Raw genomic sequence first — 14,779 nt, 5'->3', positions numbered from 1 at the left:
CTCTAAACCCCCCTGAACGCCACTCAACCGGGGCATGCTGTATACCGTTGTTTAGAGCAGGTCATTGGCTACAGGAAACGCCAATCATCGACTAAGTTCTCTGCAATTGGCTCAGTCTGTGGCTAAAAGAATGCGGAAGGGGCTTTTTTCCAGCAATGACTCTCACTCAGTGAGTTTACATGCAGAGCTTAATCGAGCTATGCTCAAAATTCGGCTTTCTCACTACAGTCCTTGTCCCAGTTTTACATGAAGCGCAAGAAAATCGAATAACTGTTCTCCTCCTCCACACTAGGTGGCGATACGTGTCTTTTCAGCGGGTTAATACCACTTTAATATGGCCCGATTTCCGGGTTGACCTATTACGTGATATAATAAACTAGAGTCGTTCATGCGGCAGACTGGCATCTCAGACAACAACCAGACAGATAATAGTACATTTTTTTAGGCTTGTACATAATGTTCGCGCTACTTCTGATGCAGGTAAAGATCCGCGATATCCCTCAGACAGCTCCGTTTCTCTTATTCTTCTTCTACGCCTGGCTTTCTTGGACGTGTTTGTTCCAGGGTCACACGCCAGCGCAGCGGTGGTGGAGCATGCGCACACGCATTATCCGATGAAAACTCCCGATTCCAATCCCAATACCTGGGGCCTCAATCGGACAATGACAACTCCGATTTTAATCGGAGTAACGTGTTTACATGCACTTAAATTCTCCTGTTATAGTCCGATTAAGGCAATAATTCGTTTTTTTCACGTGCATGTAAACGCAGCCATTGCCTTCTGAAGGCTGGCGACGGCACATACTTGCTCCTAATTCGTTCGAAGACGTATTGATCAAAGGGTCAGAGTTCAGCAGCGATTTTAAAATTAAATTACGCTTAAAAAAGTGTATTTTTCAATTTAACGCGAAGATTGCGACGTATCTCCTTTTTCGTCCAACACATTGAAACAGCTTTTCATGGACTTTTATGGAACTGAAACATATTTTTTGGACTGAAAATACGACTGAAATGAACAGTTTGGACCCTTAGCGATACAAACGGAGCGCTTTGACCTGGATAATATTAATTGTTGGATCGATATGAGACTTTTCTGGTGAGTTTTTCTGTGCACAGATTATCTGCCTGCATTTCATCAGTTGAGGAAAATCTAAACCAATTCCATACAATGGATGTGATTTTTTTTTTTTTGTGACCAACTGAGTTTGGCTTTCAGCCATGGCTCTCCATGCAGCTACCGCTACACACATAAACAAGGAGGCTGGTGAGAAAGCGCGTCACTGCCCGTAATTCGCTATGATTGGTTGGCCAGGTTGACAACGTAATATGTCTGGTGCGTCGGTGCATCAGCATAGAACTGCAATTTATAGAATTTTCCCTAGACGATCCCACGATGTCTATAGTTTGAGCGATCGTCATCACGTTGTAAGCGTTCACGATTTAATATTTTCATATCGCCCACCTCTAATTGTAACTATATATATACATTTTTACACAGTATCTCACAAAAGTGAGTACACCCTCACATTTTTATAAAACACTTTGATACAATGTAAAGTAGTCAGTGTACGGCTCATATAACAGTGTAAATTTGCTGTCCTCTCAAAATAACTCAACACACAGCCATTAATGTCTAGATGACCACTGCCTTGCTAAAGAAACTTAGGGTAAAGTTGATGGACTGGCCAAGCATGTTTCCAGGTCTGAACCCTATTGAGCATCTGTGGGGCATCCTCAAATAGAAGGTGGAGGAACACAAGGTCTCTAACATCTACCAGCTCCATAATGTTGTCATGGAGGAGTGGAAGAGGATTCCAGTGGCAACTTTTGTGGCTTCCATGACTTCCACTTTCATGAGATATGTACAGTCAGGTCCATAAATATTGGAACATCGACACATTGGGACATCTAATCTTTTTGGCTCTATACACAACCACACTGGATTTGAAATGAAACAAACAAGATGTACTTTAACTGAAGACTTTCAGCTTTAATTTGAGGGTATTTACATCCTAATTAGGTGAACTGTGTAGGAATTACAACAGTTTGTATATATGCCTCCCACGTCTGCAGTTAAAGCACATCTTGTTTGTTTCATTTCAAATCCATTGTGGTGGTGTATAGAGCCAAAAAGATTAGAATTGTGTTGATGTCCCAATATTTATGGACCTGACAGTATGTATGTATGCATGTACTGTACATGTATGTATGTATGTATGTACAGTATATATATACAGTGGGTACGGAAAGTATTCAGACCCCTTTAAATTTTTCACTCTTTGTTTCATTGCATCCATTTGCCTAAATCAAAAAAGTTCATTTTATTTCTCATTAATGTACACTCAGCACCCCATCTTGACAGAAAAAAAATAGAAAGTAGCAAATTTGCAAATTTATTGCAAAATAAAATTTCATCATATAAGCTTGGTCCTCTAGCAGAAGCCTTGGAGTTTGAGAGTAGTTCAGTGGAGTATCTTAGCTGTTCCTAGGACTTCTGGACTGAGGCTTCAGGTGTTGTTCCTGGGATCTGTTGGAGCCACTCTCCCAGTTGGGCGTCACTGCCCCGAGTGTTGCTGCTACCACAGGGACTATGCTGTCCTTAACTTTCCACATCTGTTCCAGCTATTCTTTCAACCCTTGGTACTTCTCTACCTTTTCGTGTTCCTACTTTCTGATGTTGGCATCAGCTGGTATGGCCACATCAATTACTACCACCCTTTTATGTTCTTTGTCCACCACCACTATGTCCACTTGGTTAGCCAGGACCTGTTTGTCAGTCTGGAAGCTGAAGTCCCACAGAACCTTGGGTCATTTGTTCTTAACCACCTTCTGTGGTTAAGAGCAACTGGCTCAAGGTTAATTGCTAAACTTACCTTAATGGCATTATTTTTGTGAATCAATCAAAGAAACAGTATAGATTTCTGCTCTGTGTCAAAAAAGGGATAAAATGCTAAGTTTTGTTCCAAGTGTTTTATGCTCATTTTTTTCTTCATCTCACCCTGTCCACCCATACAACACCCACAAATGTAGGTGCTGGAGGCTGGTCACCTTTGGAGTCAGATCATTACCACTGGTTACAAGTAGACCTGGGCGCAAGGAAGCAGGTGGTTTCCATAGTTACCCAGGGTCGATACAGTAGCTCTGACTGGACTAACAAGTATCGGTTACTGTACAGTGACACACAGAAAAACTGGAGGCCTTATCTACAGGATGGAAACATTTGGGTAAGAATCTTGTTTTTTAAAAAAAAAAAATTCATGTCATTGGTTATTTGTTTTTAAAGAAGAGTTCTGGAACATGTCATCTAATGATTCTAGTGCAAGCAATGATCACATAAGGTATCTATATCTGATATTTCTGATAGTTTGCTGAGCTTTTGTTCAGACTACTGCAGACAGTTAAATACCTTGGACTGTAAGGGCCTGTTCAGACCATGCATTATCCGGTTATCCAATTGCCAGTGACCAGCTTTACATACATGTGTTTGGACCTGGCATTAACTTGCATCTCCAAGTTCTGTAGAATACAGGTGCCAATGGGTCTCCAATGGATCTGTGTTATGTTTCCATTTATTTGGAAACAGTAACGCTGACAATCAACAAAGAAAAACTCAGAGATGATGGGAGGTTAAAGAAAAGAGATTTATTTACAATACTTAAGTGAAAAGCTACACAAATGATGTAGGTTTCAAACAATGTGGGGGGAGAGAGGGACTGGTGGGGCTTGTGCCAAATAAAATAGACAAATTACAATCAAAATGAGCCTAGCTCAACTGTCTCTGTGTGAAAAGAAAAGAAAAGAAAAGACCTGACTCTACTGGCTACAAAACATCCAAAAAATAATAAAAATACAATTGTGGCAGCAACCCATAAAGCAACCCATAACCTAGTGTGATAACATAGTCCGTCTACATGTGCAGATGTAGAGGGTACCCCAGTCTTACCTTGGTCCCTAGTCCCCACCACAAACCTACCTATCCAACAAAGAAGTCAGAGAGAGAGAGAGAAAGAGAGAGAGAGAGACAGAGAGACAAATGTCCCTCCTTCTCTGATTGGCTGGAGTATGAGCCAATCCACAGGCTGGCAGCCAACCTTCCACCTCTCACCTGCAGGACTACAGCAGAGAGAGCAAGAGAGAGAGATACACAGATCTATACACATAACAATCTGCAAAACTGAGAACAGCACTGTTTTATGTGTGTGTTCATCCTGATGTTGGTTAGTTAGACCTGCACAAAACTCAGATTATAACTGCAACCCTGGAAGTTTCCATGTGCACTGTAATTTCCAGTAATAAAAGTAAATAAAGACATCAGTGATTGAAGAAATACGGAACTTAAACATAGAATATTTTAAAACTCTCTCATTATGAGTTATCAGACTTAACGTACAAGGATTTTTGACGCAGGACCACCCCTGTTGAGTATAGGCATATTTTATGTGACACAGGACGCAGTGTGTTTATCCTACAAAAGGAATGTGCACCTCCAAATGTGGTAAGAATTCCTCTTCTTCTCTAAGCCTATTTTTCTGCCTCCTGCACGAAAATGATATACCCAAAATAAATGGGTTATATCTTAACAACAACTCTAAAGGCTGTATAAATAAATTTGGTCACCTGTGACGTAGACGCCTGTGAGATTGCTACAGAAGTGTCATCATAAAGATATATGTTACTGTGTCAAAGAAAAGTCATCTGGAACACAGTAGAAAATATAAGTTTCTGTTCATGCCCAAAACCAGAGCGAAGTAAACCCAAAGATCGCATATGGTCAGAAGACCCTATACTCCAACCTAGAAATCTCTTCCTTTTTATGTAAACAAATGGGAGGTTCATGATTCATTTCAAATTGATGCAGAGTCATAGGGGAAACCATCAACAATGTTTTTTGGAGCGTTCACTCTGGTCACCAGTCTGGGAAATACATTAGAGTTTGAATCAAACTTAAAGATTCCATTTAGATACCTTAAATTAATATAAAACTGTATGTGGTCATCTTACTTTGGAACCAAGACCATTGAATTGCACCATTCACTCTCTTAGGTTCACTTCCTCCCTAAGTAATGTTGGCAGGCATTGTGATATTCTGTAACTGAAAAGCCCAGCAGAATCTTCTGGTTTAACACAAGGTCACACTATCCTACCACCATTTTCACTTTCATACAACACTTTTGAATTACTTAATGTTCTGATCTGAAATTGCTTTTGTATATGGTTAAGGGTTCTTGTTGCCAGGGTGGTGCCCCATAAGTAATAGTAGTGAACATTTCCAATATTTCGTGGCATCTAGCTGTGAGGTTACAGATTGTAGCCAACTGTATACTCCTCTCTCACAATTACAGTGGTGGAAAAAAGTTTTTGGACACCCTTAAAAGTTTACACAATCTCAAATATTATATTGAAATATTTGTGGAAAAAATATTTTTTGTGTTTCTCTTTTTTGTCTGCATTTGTCTACATGGTTAAAAACCACAGGATGTCAACATTAGCAGCAGTAGAGCTCTAATCCTGGCTGGCATGTTCCCCATGAGTCTTTCACACCATTGAGGCACAATCTTGTCCCATTCTTGTTGAATTGCTACTTTTAATTCTTCTAAATTCTTTAGTTTGCGCTTTGAAACGTGGACAGACTTTAATGATCCACAAGGGAAATTAATTTGTCAAAAGTAGCTTAATTTTCACGAAAAGATTAGCTGTTAGAGAAGGGTATAAAATAAGTTCTGTAGAGTTCACTATGGCAGCGGAGCTGAATCAGTCTGCTGGAGAATGAGCTCCTCTGACCCTCTAATGTTTGGTAAAGTGGATGGGATGGATTGTCCATAACTGAGAGCAATTTATCCAGCGTCCTCCTGTCTCTTCACCGAGACAAATGACTCCAACTCCCTGCCTGGCCCTGGATGTTTGGAAAGGGGCATTATCTTGCTGTAACGTCCAGTTTCAAACTTGATGGTATAGTGTACGTGCAGAAGGGAGCATGTGGGTTGTGAGAATGAGTTCAATGTGCCATCACAGACAGTGAGATGACCAACACCAGCAGTACTCTTGCATCCCCAGACCATGATACTGCCTCCACCATTTCTGACAGTAGGTACTGGGGCGGCTATGGCTCAGTAGGTAGAGCAGATTGTCCATGAACCGAAGGGTTAGCGGTTCGATCCCTGGAGTGTGCCATATGCCGAAGTGTCCTTGAGCAAGATACTGAACCCCCAGTTGCTCCCAGTGTAACTGGCACTGGTGTGTGAATGTGCGTGTGCTTGTGTGAGCAAATGGGTGGATGTGTCTCTGACTGTAAAAGTGCTTTTTAAGAGCAAGACCATTTACCATACTGTACATGCTGGAGATAATGCTTCACCTGGCCTTCTGCATACCCTCACATTAGCAGGAGGAAGATAAAGCTGCGCATGCAGAATCTTCTTCCAAATCCTGACTGTCCAGCTCTTGTGTGCCCAACAACACTGGGCTAACCTCTGTCTCTCATTGATCAGGGAATTCTTGACAGCCTTGTAGGAGGCTAAGCCATGATCGAAAAGACAGATATAGCGGACACCAGTTTGGTTTGACCCAGGCCGTAACCTCCGGGGCTGAGCGATGGCCACTCTATTCTGGTTGCAAAAGGGAGCAAATCCCCATAGACCCCAATGTTAAAAAGCCCAACTTTACAGCATTATTAAACATGTTTACAGCTTGGTTCAAAAAACGGTTTTGGTCTCAATGATTATTTCACTGTTCATGACAACTGTACGGGGGGTGAATTTGTTTCTAACGCGTTCATTTATTTTTTATTAAGGTTTAAAATTCTGCATAATTAAGGGTGTTCCCGCTCTGAGTGACCGGTAGCCTGAGCTAACTGGTCGCGGAGGGTTGCAGGGGTGGGTCTCAATGTCCAACACGACGCCCTACGTCCATGTTTGGACTATCTGTGTGGGTGGAGTAAAGCTCATCCAACATGGTGACGGTGGGCTCCGCCCACTTCGGGCTTCATTTTCTGGGTTCAGAATCTAATGGATGACATCACGATGGGTTTGTCCATAGTATGTACAGTCAATGGTTTGACCACTGCTGTTGGAGATCCTGTGATGTCATTTGGCGGTTTTCCCTGCACATGTGGAAAAGGATGCGGTCATTTCTTGCTGAAAAAACCCTTGGACGCCCAGATCTTAGTTTGTCTTCCCAGGTGTTGGTTTGTCTGTATTTCTGCAGTGTATACAACTGCTGAAGAACTGCATCTGCACTTCCTGGTGATCTGGTGGCAGCTGTACCCTTCTTGGCTGAAAATCTGTATCTTCAGGCGTGTTTCCTGCATTTGGTTCCTTGTTTTGGCCATTTTTGTCTCTGAAGAACTTTCAAATGTGCTGGATTTCTATAGACACAAAGCACGGAAACAGAAAAATGTGTCTTTTAATAAAAAGCATGGTCTTTGTTAGTGGAGAACTGGTACCAAAATGATCCAATACTTCGAATTTCTTACGTATTTTTATGGAACCATTCAATTTTAAGTTTTTAATGGGTGTTTTAGGATGAGGTGTCAGAAAACGTTTTTGCCACCACTTTACATTTCCAGTCATGTGGGAGAACCTACAGTGATGGTCACTACAAAATGTAGGAGGCCCATTCTAGATCCAGCTCTTGGTTTGAACTACTGTAGGAACAACTTTTGTAACATAAAAGTACATCATGAAAGGATCTTTGAAAGAGGACCAGCAACCAAAATATGCTACTAGGCTTATGATTTATTCTTGACAGACGTTAATGCCAGAAACAGCCATTATTATGTTTTTGGCCTTTCTGAGCAAGTGTATCAGAGTTTGAGAGCAAGAGAGTGACAAAATGACTTTGCGCATGTAATATTGGATATACATTAGTAGTTTTAATAGAACAATATTTCATGAACTGTGACCTAGAAGTCAATATTTTGGAAAATAATATATCTTTTGATCAGATGGGTTATAATACCAGCATAAGAGGAAAACTGCCCGATCCAATGAAAGTTTGCATGTATAAAAACGTGTGCAAACGCATTGCATGCGCAAAAAAACGTATAAACTGATTTACTAACCGAGTGCACTAAGAGTTACATCTTTCAAAGGTGCAAAATAGCATGTCGGCGTACACTTAGCACGCTTGCTTCAATAAATATGGGGCAAATGTATTAATTTAGCACACGCAAAGCAATTTATCAAACCTGAAAGCAATTTTGCTCATAGAAATTGTATCTATATTCAACACGTCTCAAAAGAATGTGCAAATGGTTTGTCCTATGTGTAATTGTGCACCCATAGCTGCTGTTATTGTAGTGAGGAGGAATTTACGCATCTTTTGCAACTAAACGTTTCACCAGGAAACACATTCTTTTTTAATTTGGTAAATGTCTAAATGGATCAAATGTATCCAATAAATACTTTGCTTCACGTCACGTTCACTTTACATTCATGTGTTTCACATGCTCTTACCATGGTTTACGATGACTATTCCGTGATGTGGGTCTCTTTTATTTTGCAGTCTGTCACTTTGCCATGTCTTATAATTTATATTCAGATGTTTTTGCTCTAACTCCATAACGTGTTTATTTGCCCCTTTAGCAGACACCTTTGGCCGCAAATGAACTCTCACCCAGTGTCATTTGTTAGTTGATCCGACTCTTAGTCTTCAGAAACAAAAACTGATTTTAAATTTTCCATTTTAATTTCAATATTGTTATAATGACACAATTTGATCTGATTCATACATTTTTAGATTGATAATTATTTATATTGTTTATATTTTACGAAAGCCCTAAGCGGCCATGCAGTCATACATATTTCCTGTGTTTTCCTGTGATAACAAGTTAATTTCCTCTGCTTTCTCAAGATCTCGAGTTAATTATCTTGTTATCTCTGGAAACGAACTCTGTTTTCTCGAGATTTTTGGCAGTAAGACAGAACATACAGTGATAACATACATGATATACAGTGGACAAAGTTACTAACAACTGTGTGTGATCGTGATCTTGATAAAACGAACCTTGTATTCTCGAAATAAGTCATTATCTCGGGAAAACACAGGAAATAATATGTGAATGCATGACCGCTTAGGACTTCCATAATATTTCAGACATTTGAGGGAAATGTGAACAGTGAAGGCATGGTGCGCCATGAGCTGCAGCATGCTATCCTGGCCCGCTACATCCGCTTTATCCCATTGGAATGGAGCAGAGACGGACGCATCGGAGTACGTTTGGAGTTCTATGGTTGCTCATACTGTGAGTACAAGTGAAGAAACCCAGAATTAAGCAGCCTAGTCTCTTCTCTTCCTTTCTGGTGTATAGATATACAGTGTTGTGAAAAAGTGTTGCCCCTTTCTTGATTTGTTATTTTTTTTGCATGTTTGTCACACTTTCATTTTTATGTGTTCCAGGGGCAGATGTGATCAGCTTTGATGGCCACGGTGTCATCTCTTACCGCTTCAGGAGTAAGAAGATGAAGATTGTGAAGGATATCATCTCTCTGAAATTTAAAACCACATCCAGAGATGGGGTGTTGCTCCATGGAGAAGGACAGCAGGGAGACTACATTTTCTTGGAGCTTCGCAGTGCAAGACTACAGCTCAGCATCAACTTAGGTTGGCGATAGTAAATACTGCCAAACTGCTATCCTCCAAAGACAGACAATTCTATACTATTGAAACGATTGCTATCTATTGAGTTTGTGTGATTTGTTTGCTTCTTTTCAGGCAGTAATCAGTATGGTTCCATTCAAGGTCACACATCTGTGATCAGTGGGAGCTTACTGGATGATGACCACTGGCATTCAGTTGTCATAGAGCGGTACCGTAGGAATGTCAATTTTACTCTGGATCACCACACTCAGCAGTTCAGGACAAATGGAGAGTTTGACCATCTAGACCTGGACTATGAGGTAAGTCAACATACTACTAGACATCATTTTAACATAATTTAGACACAATCTTAGGTTTTTGTTTGGATGTCTGTACACTAAGTGTACACTAAGTGTTGTTCACAAATTGTTACCATTGTAAAAACATCAAGAATTCTCCCCTTTCCTGGGCTTCCTGTGGATCCACCACATGTAGAAAAAAGCAGCCGGGTTAGGTGAATTTAGCAGCATATAATTAGGACTCCTGGAGGCAAGGAGCAAATTGGTTTGACTTCTGGTATTGCAAACTGTTTTTTTTTTGTTTGTTTGTTTGTTTTTTGCATTTGCAATGTCAGGGGGGGAAGGAAGGTGACCTGGTCCATTAGACACAGTAGTTATTACAGTATTTGACTGAGCCACCAATTATGCCAGTGTTTATTTGCATACAGGGGGCAAACTGAGATTGGATCTAAAATGCTGGATGTAAAGACAGTCGGAGACACATTTTGGTCAAGCATGACCACAGGTACTTAAAGCTGGCCAGTTACAATTGGATGGTCTGAGACAGATGTTAATGCATGCTGAAGATGGATTATGCATATATACATGAATCATGTAACATGTATAATGCTCTGTGTATGTGTTGAGAACATTATAATGTAATTATAGATAACTTTGAAGTGAGCTGAACTGAATCAAATTGAATTGGTATGTAGACATATAGAGTCCTGACAATACGGCTGTTAACATATTCACTCCTCCTATATAGTAGTTTGCACTAGATATAATTACTATATTGTAAACATTTGTAGAACATAGAACATAGCTACACTTCCCAGAATTTCAATTTGCTAGTCATTATTCAATTAAATGTTCAGTGTTGGTCACATAGGGAGTAGTGAATCATTTTCAAATGATTTCATAAAAGCCAAGTGTGTATATTGGCCACAATCCATGTGCTATATGTTTTCAGATCAGCTTTGGAGGACTGCCTGTTTCCATGAAGCCGAGTTCAGGAGGCAAAGAGAACTTTGTGGGCTGCATGGAGGGAATTGTGTACAACGGAGACAACATTACTAATCTGGTCCACAGGAAGAAGGTGGATACCACCAGCTTTGTAAGTGTCATTGGCATTTAATGAGATTATTTTAAATTAGATATTTAGTCATTTAACTTTATTTTTAGACTAGCAAATTCATTAAACAAACATTTTACTTTGTGTTGATGAGGTCCACATTCATACAACTTTCATATTGTACACATTTACAAGTTAGTTACACTAGAGGCACACTGGTGGTGTGTTTGCTCTGTTAGCTGAAGCTAGTTGGTTAGCTCCAGCTATGTTGTGCTTGATATTAATGTAAAGAGTGAAGGAAATACAATATATAGTTCTAAAGTCTATTTTATGAACTTCATAATGGTACCGGTAGTTAAATACATAACAAAGTTTTACAAAACTGGTACTGGGTGCATTTGTCAGAACAGATTAGCTAATATTGAGGGATAGAATGTTTACTCACTCTTTTCATGTCCTTACTTGCATATGCTGGATCAAGCATGGTCATAATAATCTGCCTCTTCAGTGTACTGTGTATGTGAAGGACACATTTCTGATGCCCAAAAACTTAAATGAAAACATAAGCAAAAACATAAGAAGTAGTACAGAAATCTACATCAAATCAGTATTTGGTGTAACCACCCTTTGCCTTCAGTACAGCAACAGTTCTTCTAGCAACACTTGCACTAAGTTTTTGAAGGAACTCGGCTGGTATGTTGTTCCAAACATCTTGGAGAACTAACCATGGGACCTGAGGACTGGGACTCCGTCAGAAAGAAGGCCCAGGAAAGGTTGTACTTCTTGCGTCATCTCAGGAAGTTTGACCTGCCCCAGGAGCTGCTGATCATCTTCTACTCTGCTATAATCCAGTCTGTCCTGACTGCATTCATCATGATCTGGTTTGGATCAGCCACTAGACAGCACAGGGACAGACTGCAGAGGACAATCAGGTCTGCAGAGAGGATCATTGGTGCTGACCTTCCCTACGTCCAGAACCTGTACCGGTCCAGTGAGCCGGTAAAATCTCCACCGATCCCTAACACCCCGGACACTACCTGTTCAGACCCCTCCCCTCAGGCGGTGTTACAGAGCACTGTACGCCAAAACCATCCGGCACAAAAACAGTTTATTTCCCAAGCCTGCCGCTCTGACGAACTCTGAGCAGTCAGGGAGCACTTGACCATTTCGATTTACTCTCACCACATGCACATACTACTTTTCAAATTCACCATATATACTATATCCAGATGTATAGATGTATATACTATTTTATTCTGAAAGTCTTATTTATGTTGTACAGTTCTTCTATTTTTAGTACATTTTTATTTTTATGCTTTTTTTGTGATCAAAATTTTTACAAATTTTTTTCCTATATAGACCTAGTAGAACAACAAATAACAAAGATACAGTCAGGTCCATAAATATTGGGACATCGACGCATTTCTAATCTAAATTTTGGCTCTATACACCACCACAATGGATTTGAAATGAAACAAACAAGATGTACTTTAACTGCGGACTTTCAGCTTTAATTTGAGGGTATTTATATTCAAATCAAAAGTGAACGGTGTAGGAATTACAACATTTTGTATATGTGCCTCCCACTAAGAGACCAAAAGTAATGGGACAATTGGCTGCTCAGCTGTTGATGTGACAATGACCGAAGCATACTGCGAAAGTAACCAAAGAGTTTTTTAAGGCAAAGAAGTGGAATGTTATGCAATGGCCAAGTCAATCGCCTGACCTGAATCCGATTGAGCATGCATTTCACTTGCTAAATACAAAACTGAAGGGAAAATGTCCCAAGAACAAGCAGGAACTGAAGATATTTGCAGTAGAGGCCTGGCAGAGCATCACCAGGGATGAACCCCAGCATCTGGTGATGTCTATACGTTACAGACTTCAGGCTGTAATTGACTGCTAAGGATTTACAACCAAGTATTAAAAAGTGAAAGTTTGATTTATGATATTTTAATTTGTCCCATTACTTTTGGTCCCTTAAAAAGTGGGAGGCACATATACAAACTGTTGTAATTCCTACACCTGATTTGGATGTAAATACCCTCAAATTAAAGCTGAAAAGTCTGCAGTTAAAGCAGTGTTTCATTTCAAATCCATTGTGGTGGTGTATAGAGCCAAAAAGATTAGAATTGCGTCGATGTCCCAATATTTATGGACCTGACTGTATAATGGAAATAATGACAGAACAGGTAAAAAACAGACAAATAAACAAATAAAACCCATGAAAGATGAAGTTGATTACCTTGGGATCAGTTACTAGTTCCCCTTGATATGTTCTAACAGTAGAGATGATGACCAAAATTTCACTGGCCTGAAGACTCCAGGCAAGCGATCGACCTTCAAAGTAAGACTTTTGCTGTGTGCGGTGGATAAGGAACTCAGCATGCTGTCTATGCAGAGAGTTAAGCTCACTGCATATTGTACTTCTTTCAAGTCTAAGATCAGGAGAACAGTTTGTGAGCATTGTTTGTTCAACTTGGGCTAGTTTCTATTCCAACTCCAGTCGCCTGTGATGACGAGACTTACTCAGATTAGAAGCTAATGAAGTACATTTACTACGAATAAAGCCTTTCACTGCATCCCATAATACTTGGGGGTTATCAACGGAGTCTTTGTTAATTGAAATAAATTCCTCTAGGGACGCCTTAAATTGCCCGATGAAATATTCATTAAAAAAAATTGTCACCCAAAATTTCTGCAGATAATATCAAAGCAAATAAACAAATCATACAGATACATGACATATGCCCCCCTTTTAGAATGAAAAGCAAACAAACTAAAGAAAAAGAAATATGATAAATAAAAAAATAAAAAATCTAATAAACATCATCAAAGAAGGAAAAAAAGGAGTGAGGGTCATTTATGAAGCTGAGTTAACTATAAAAGTGAGTGTGACATTGGAATTTAAACGTTGGGTGTGCATCAGATCAAAAAGTTAGATTCACCTCTTAATCAGTGCGTCGTTACCTCTCCTCTTCCATAAGTCCTATCCAAAAAGTTCTCTGCATCGGTCGGTGTTTCGAAGATGATGGCGTCTCCGTCGTACGTAATTCTTAGACGGGCTGGACAAAACATTCCATATCGGATCGACCTGACCCTTAGCCGCCGCTTGACTTCATCAGAGCGCTTTTGTTGTTTGTGGATTTCTGTAGGAAGGTCAGGGAAAAGCAAAACAGGAATATTTTTGTAGAGGGTTTTATCCCCATTTTTCCCTTTTACCTTGGCCGCATTCTCCACGCGGAGTCATGATGGCTTAGGAACTTCATTATCAGTCCTCTCGGTACCAGTGAAGATGTAACAGATGTGGGCCGACCCGTGATTCGGTGAGCTCTTGTGATGATAAGGGGTGAATTAAGCAGACCCATATCCAAAGCATTGGGAAGCCATTGTTCCAAAAAGAAGCAGGCGTCTTTCCTCTCTGCGCCCTCAGGGAGATTAATCAGCCTCAGGTTGTTATCTCTGCTTGAGTGATGCGAGCAGTGCAAACTTTAATTCCTTTGCTGACGTTGTCTACTGCTGAAAGAATGTTGGTAAAGTCTATTTTCATGTCTTGGATCACTGCGAGGATGTCCTCTGGCTTCGCGGCACTGGCATCAGTCGCCAGGTTTACTGAATCAACTGTAATTGCACCTGACGGAGGGGCTGGTGTCGGACTCACTGGAGGACAAAGGCAGCATGTTTTTGGCTTTCCTTGATAAAAGCATTCTTTTGGATGATTTTTTAAAAGACATCAAGAATTTCGGAGAGAGAAATAACGTCAAGTGTTATTTCTTAAAGCCATGAGCTTGGAGGTGATCTCATTCTAAAGTAACTTTTTCAGCGAAGCTGAGGAGTGTGCCTTACCGCCTGC

At 40.2% G+C, this 14,779-nt stretch overlaps 1 protein-coding gene across 3 annotated transcripts in view; it reads left to right on the top strand.

Moving 5' to 3' along the window:
• Positions 1 to 14,779, top strand: part of cntnap2b (contactin associated protein 2b) — an 85,186-nt gene that overhangs the window by 16,621 nt on the left and 53,786 nt on the right. For 2 of the 3 annotated variants that reach the window (XM_047588478.1, XM_047588477.1), the window contains exons 3-7: positions 3,031 to 3,224; positions 9,091 to 9,238; positions 9,394 to 9,597; positions 9,709 to 9,893; positions 10,825 to 10,968. In XM_047588478.1, coding sequence (XP_047444434.1) covers positions 3,031 to 3,224; positions 9,091 to 9,238; positions 9,394 to 9,597; positions 9,709 to 9,893; positions 10,825 to 10,968 — 875 coding nt within the window. Of the gene's footprint in view, positions 1 to 441; positions 1,097 to 3,030; positions 3,225 to 9,090; positions 9,239 to 9,393; positions 9,598 to 9,708; positions 9,894 to 10,824; positions 10,969 to 14,779 lie in introns of those variants that run through there. The other variant, XM_047588479.1, reaches the window with a different exon arrangement.

This window comes from Mugil cephalus, chromosome 7 (assembly GCF_022458985.1).
Source record: "Mugil cephalus isolate CIBA_MC_2020 chromosome 7, CIBA_Mcephalus_1.1, whole genome shotgun sequence".
Classification (NCBI taxonomy): domain Eukaryota; kingdom Metazoa; phylum Chordata; class Actinopteri; order Mugiliformes; family Mugilidae; genus Mugil; species Mugil cephalus.
The sequence above is the reverse complement of the archived record's forward strand: the minus strand, read 5'-3'. Positions and strand labels throughout refer to the sequence as shown.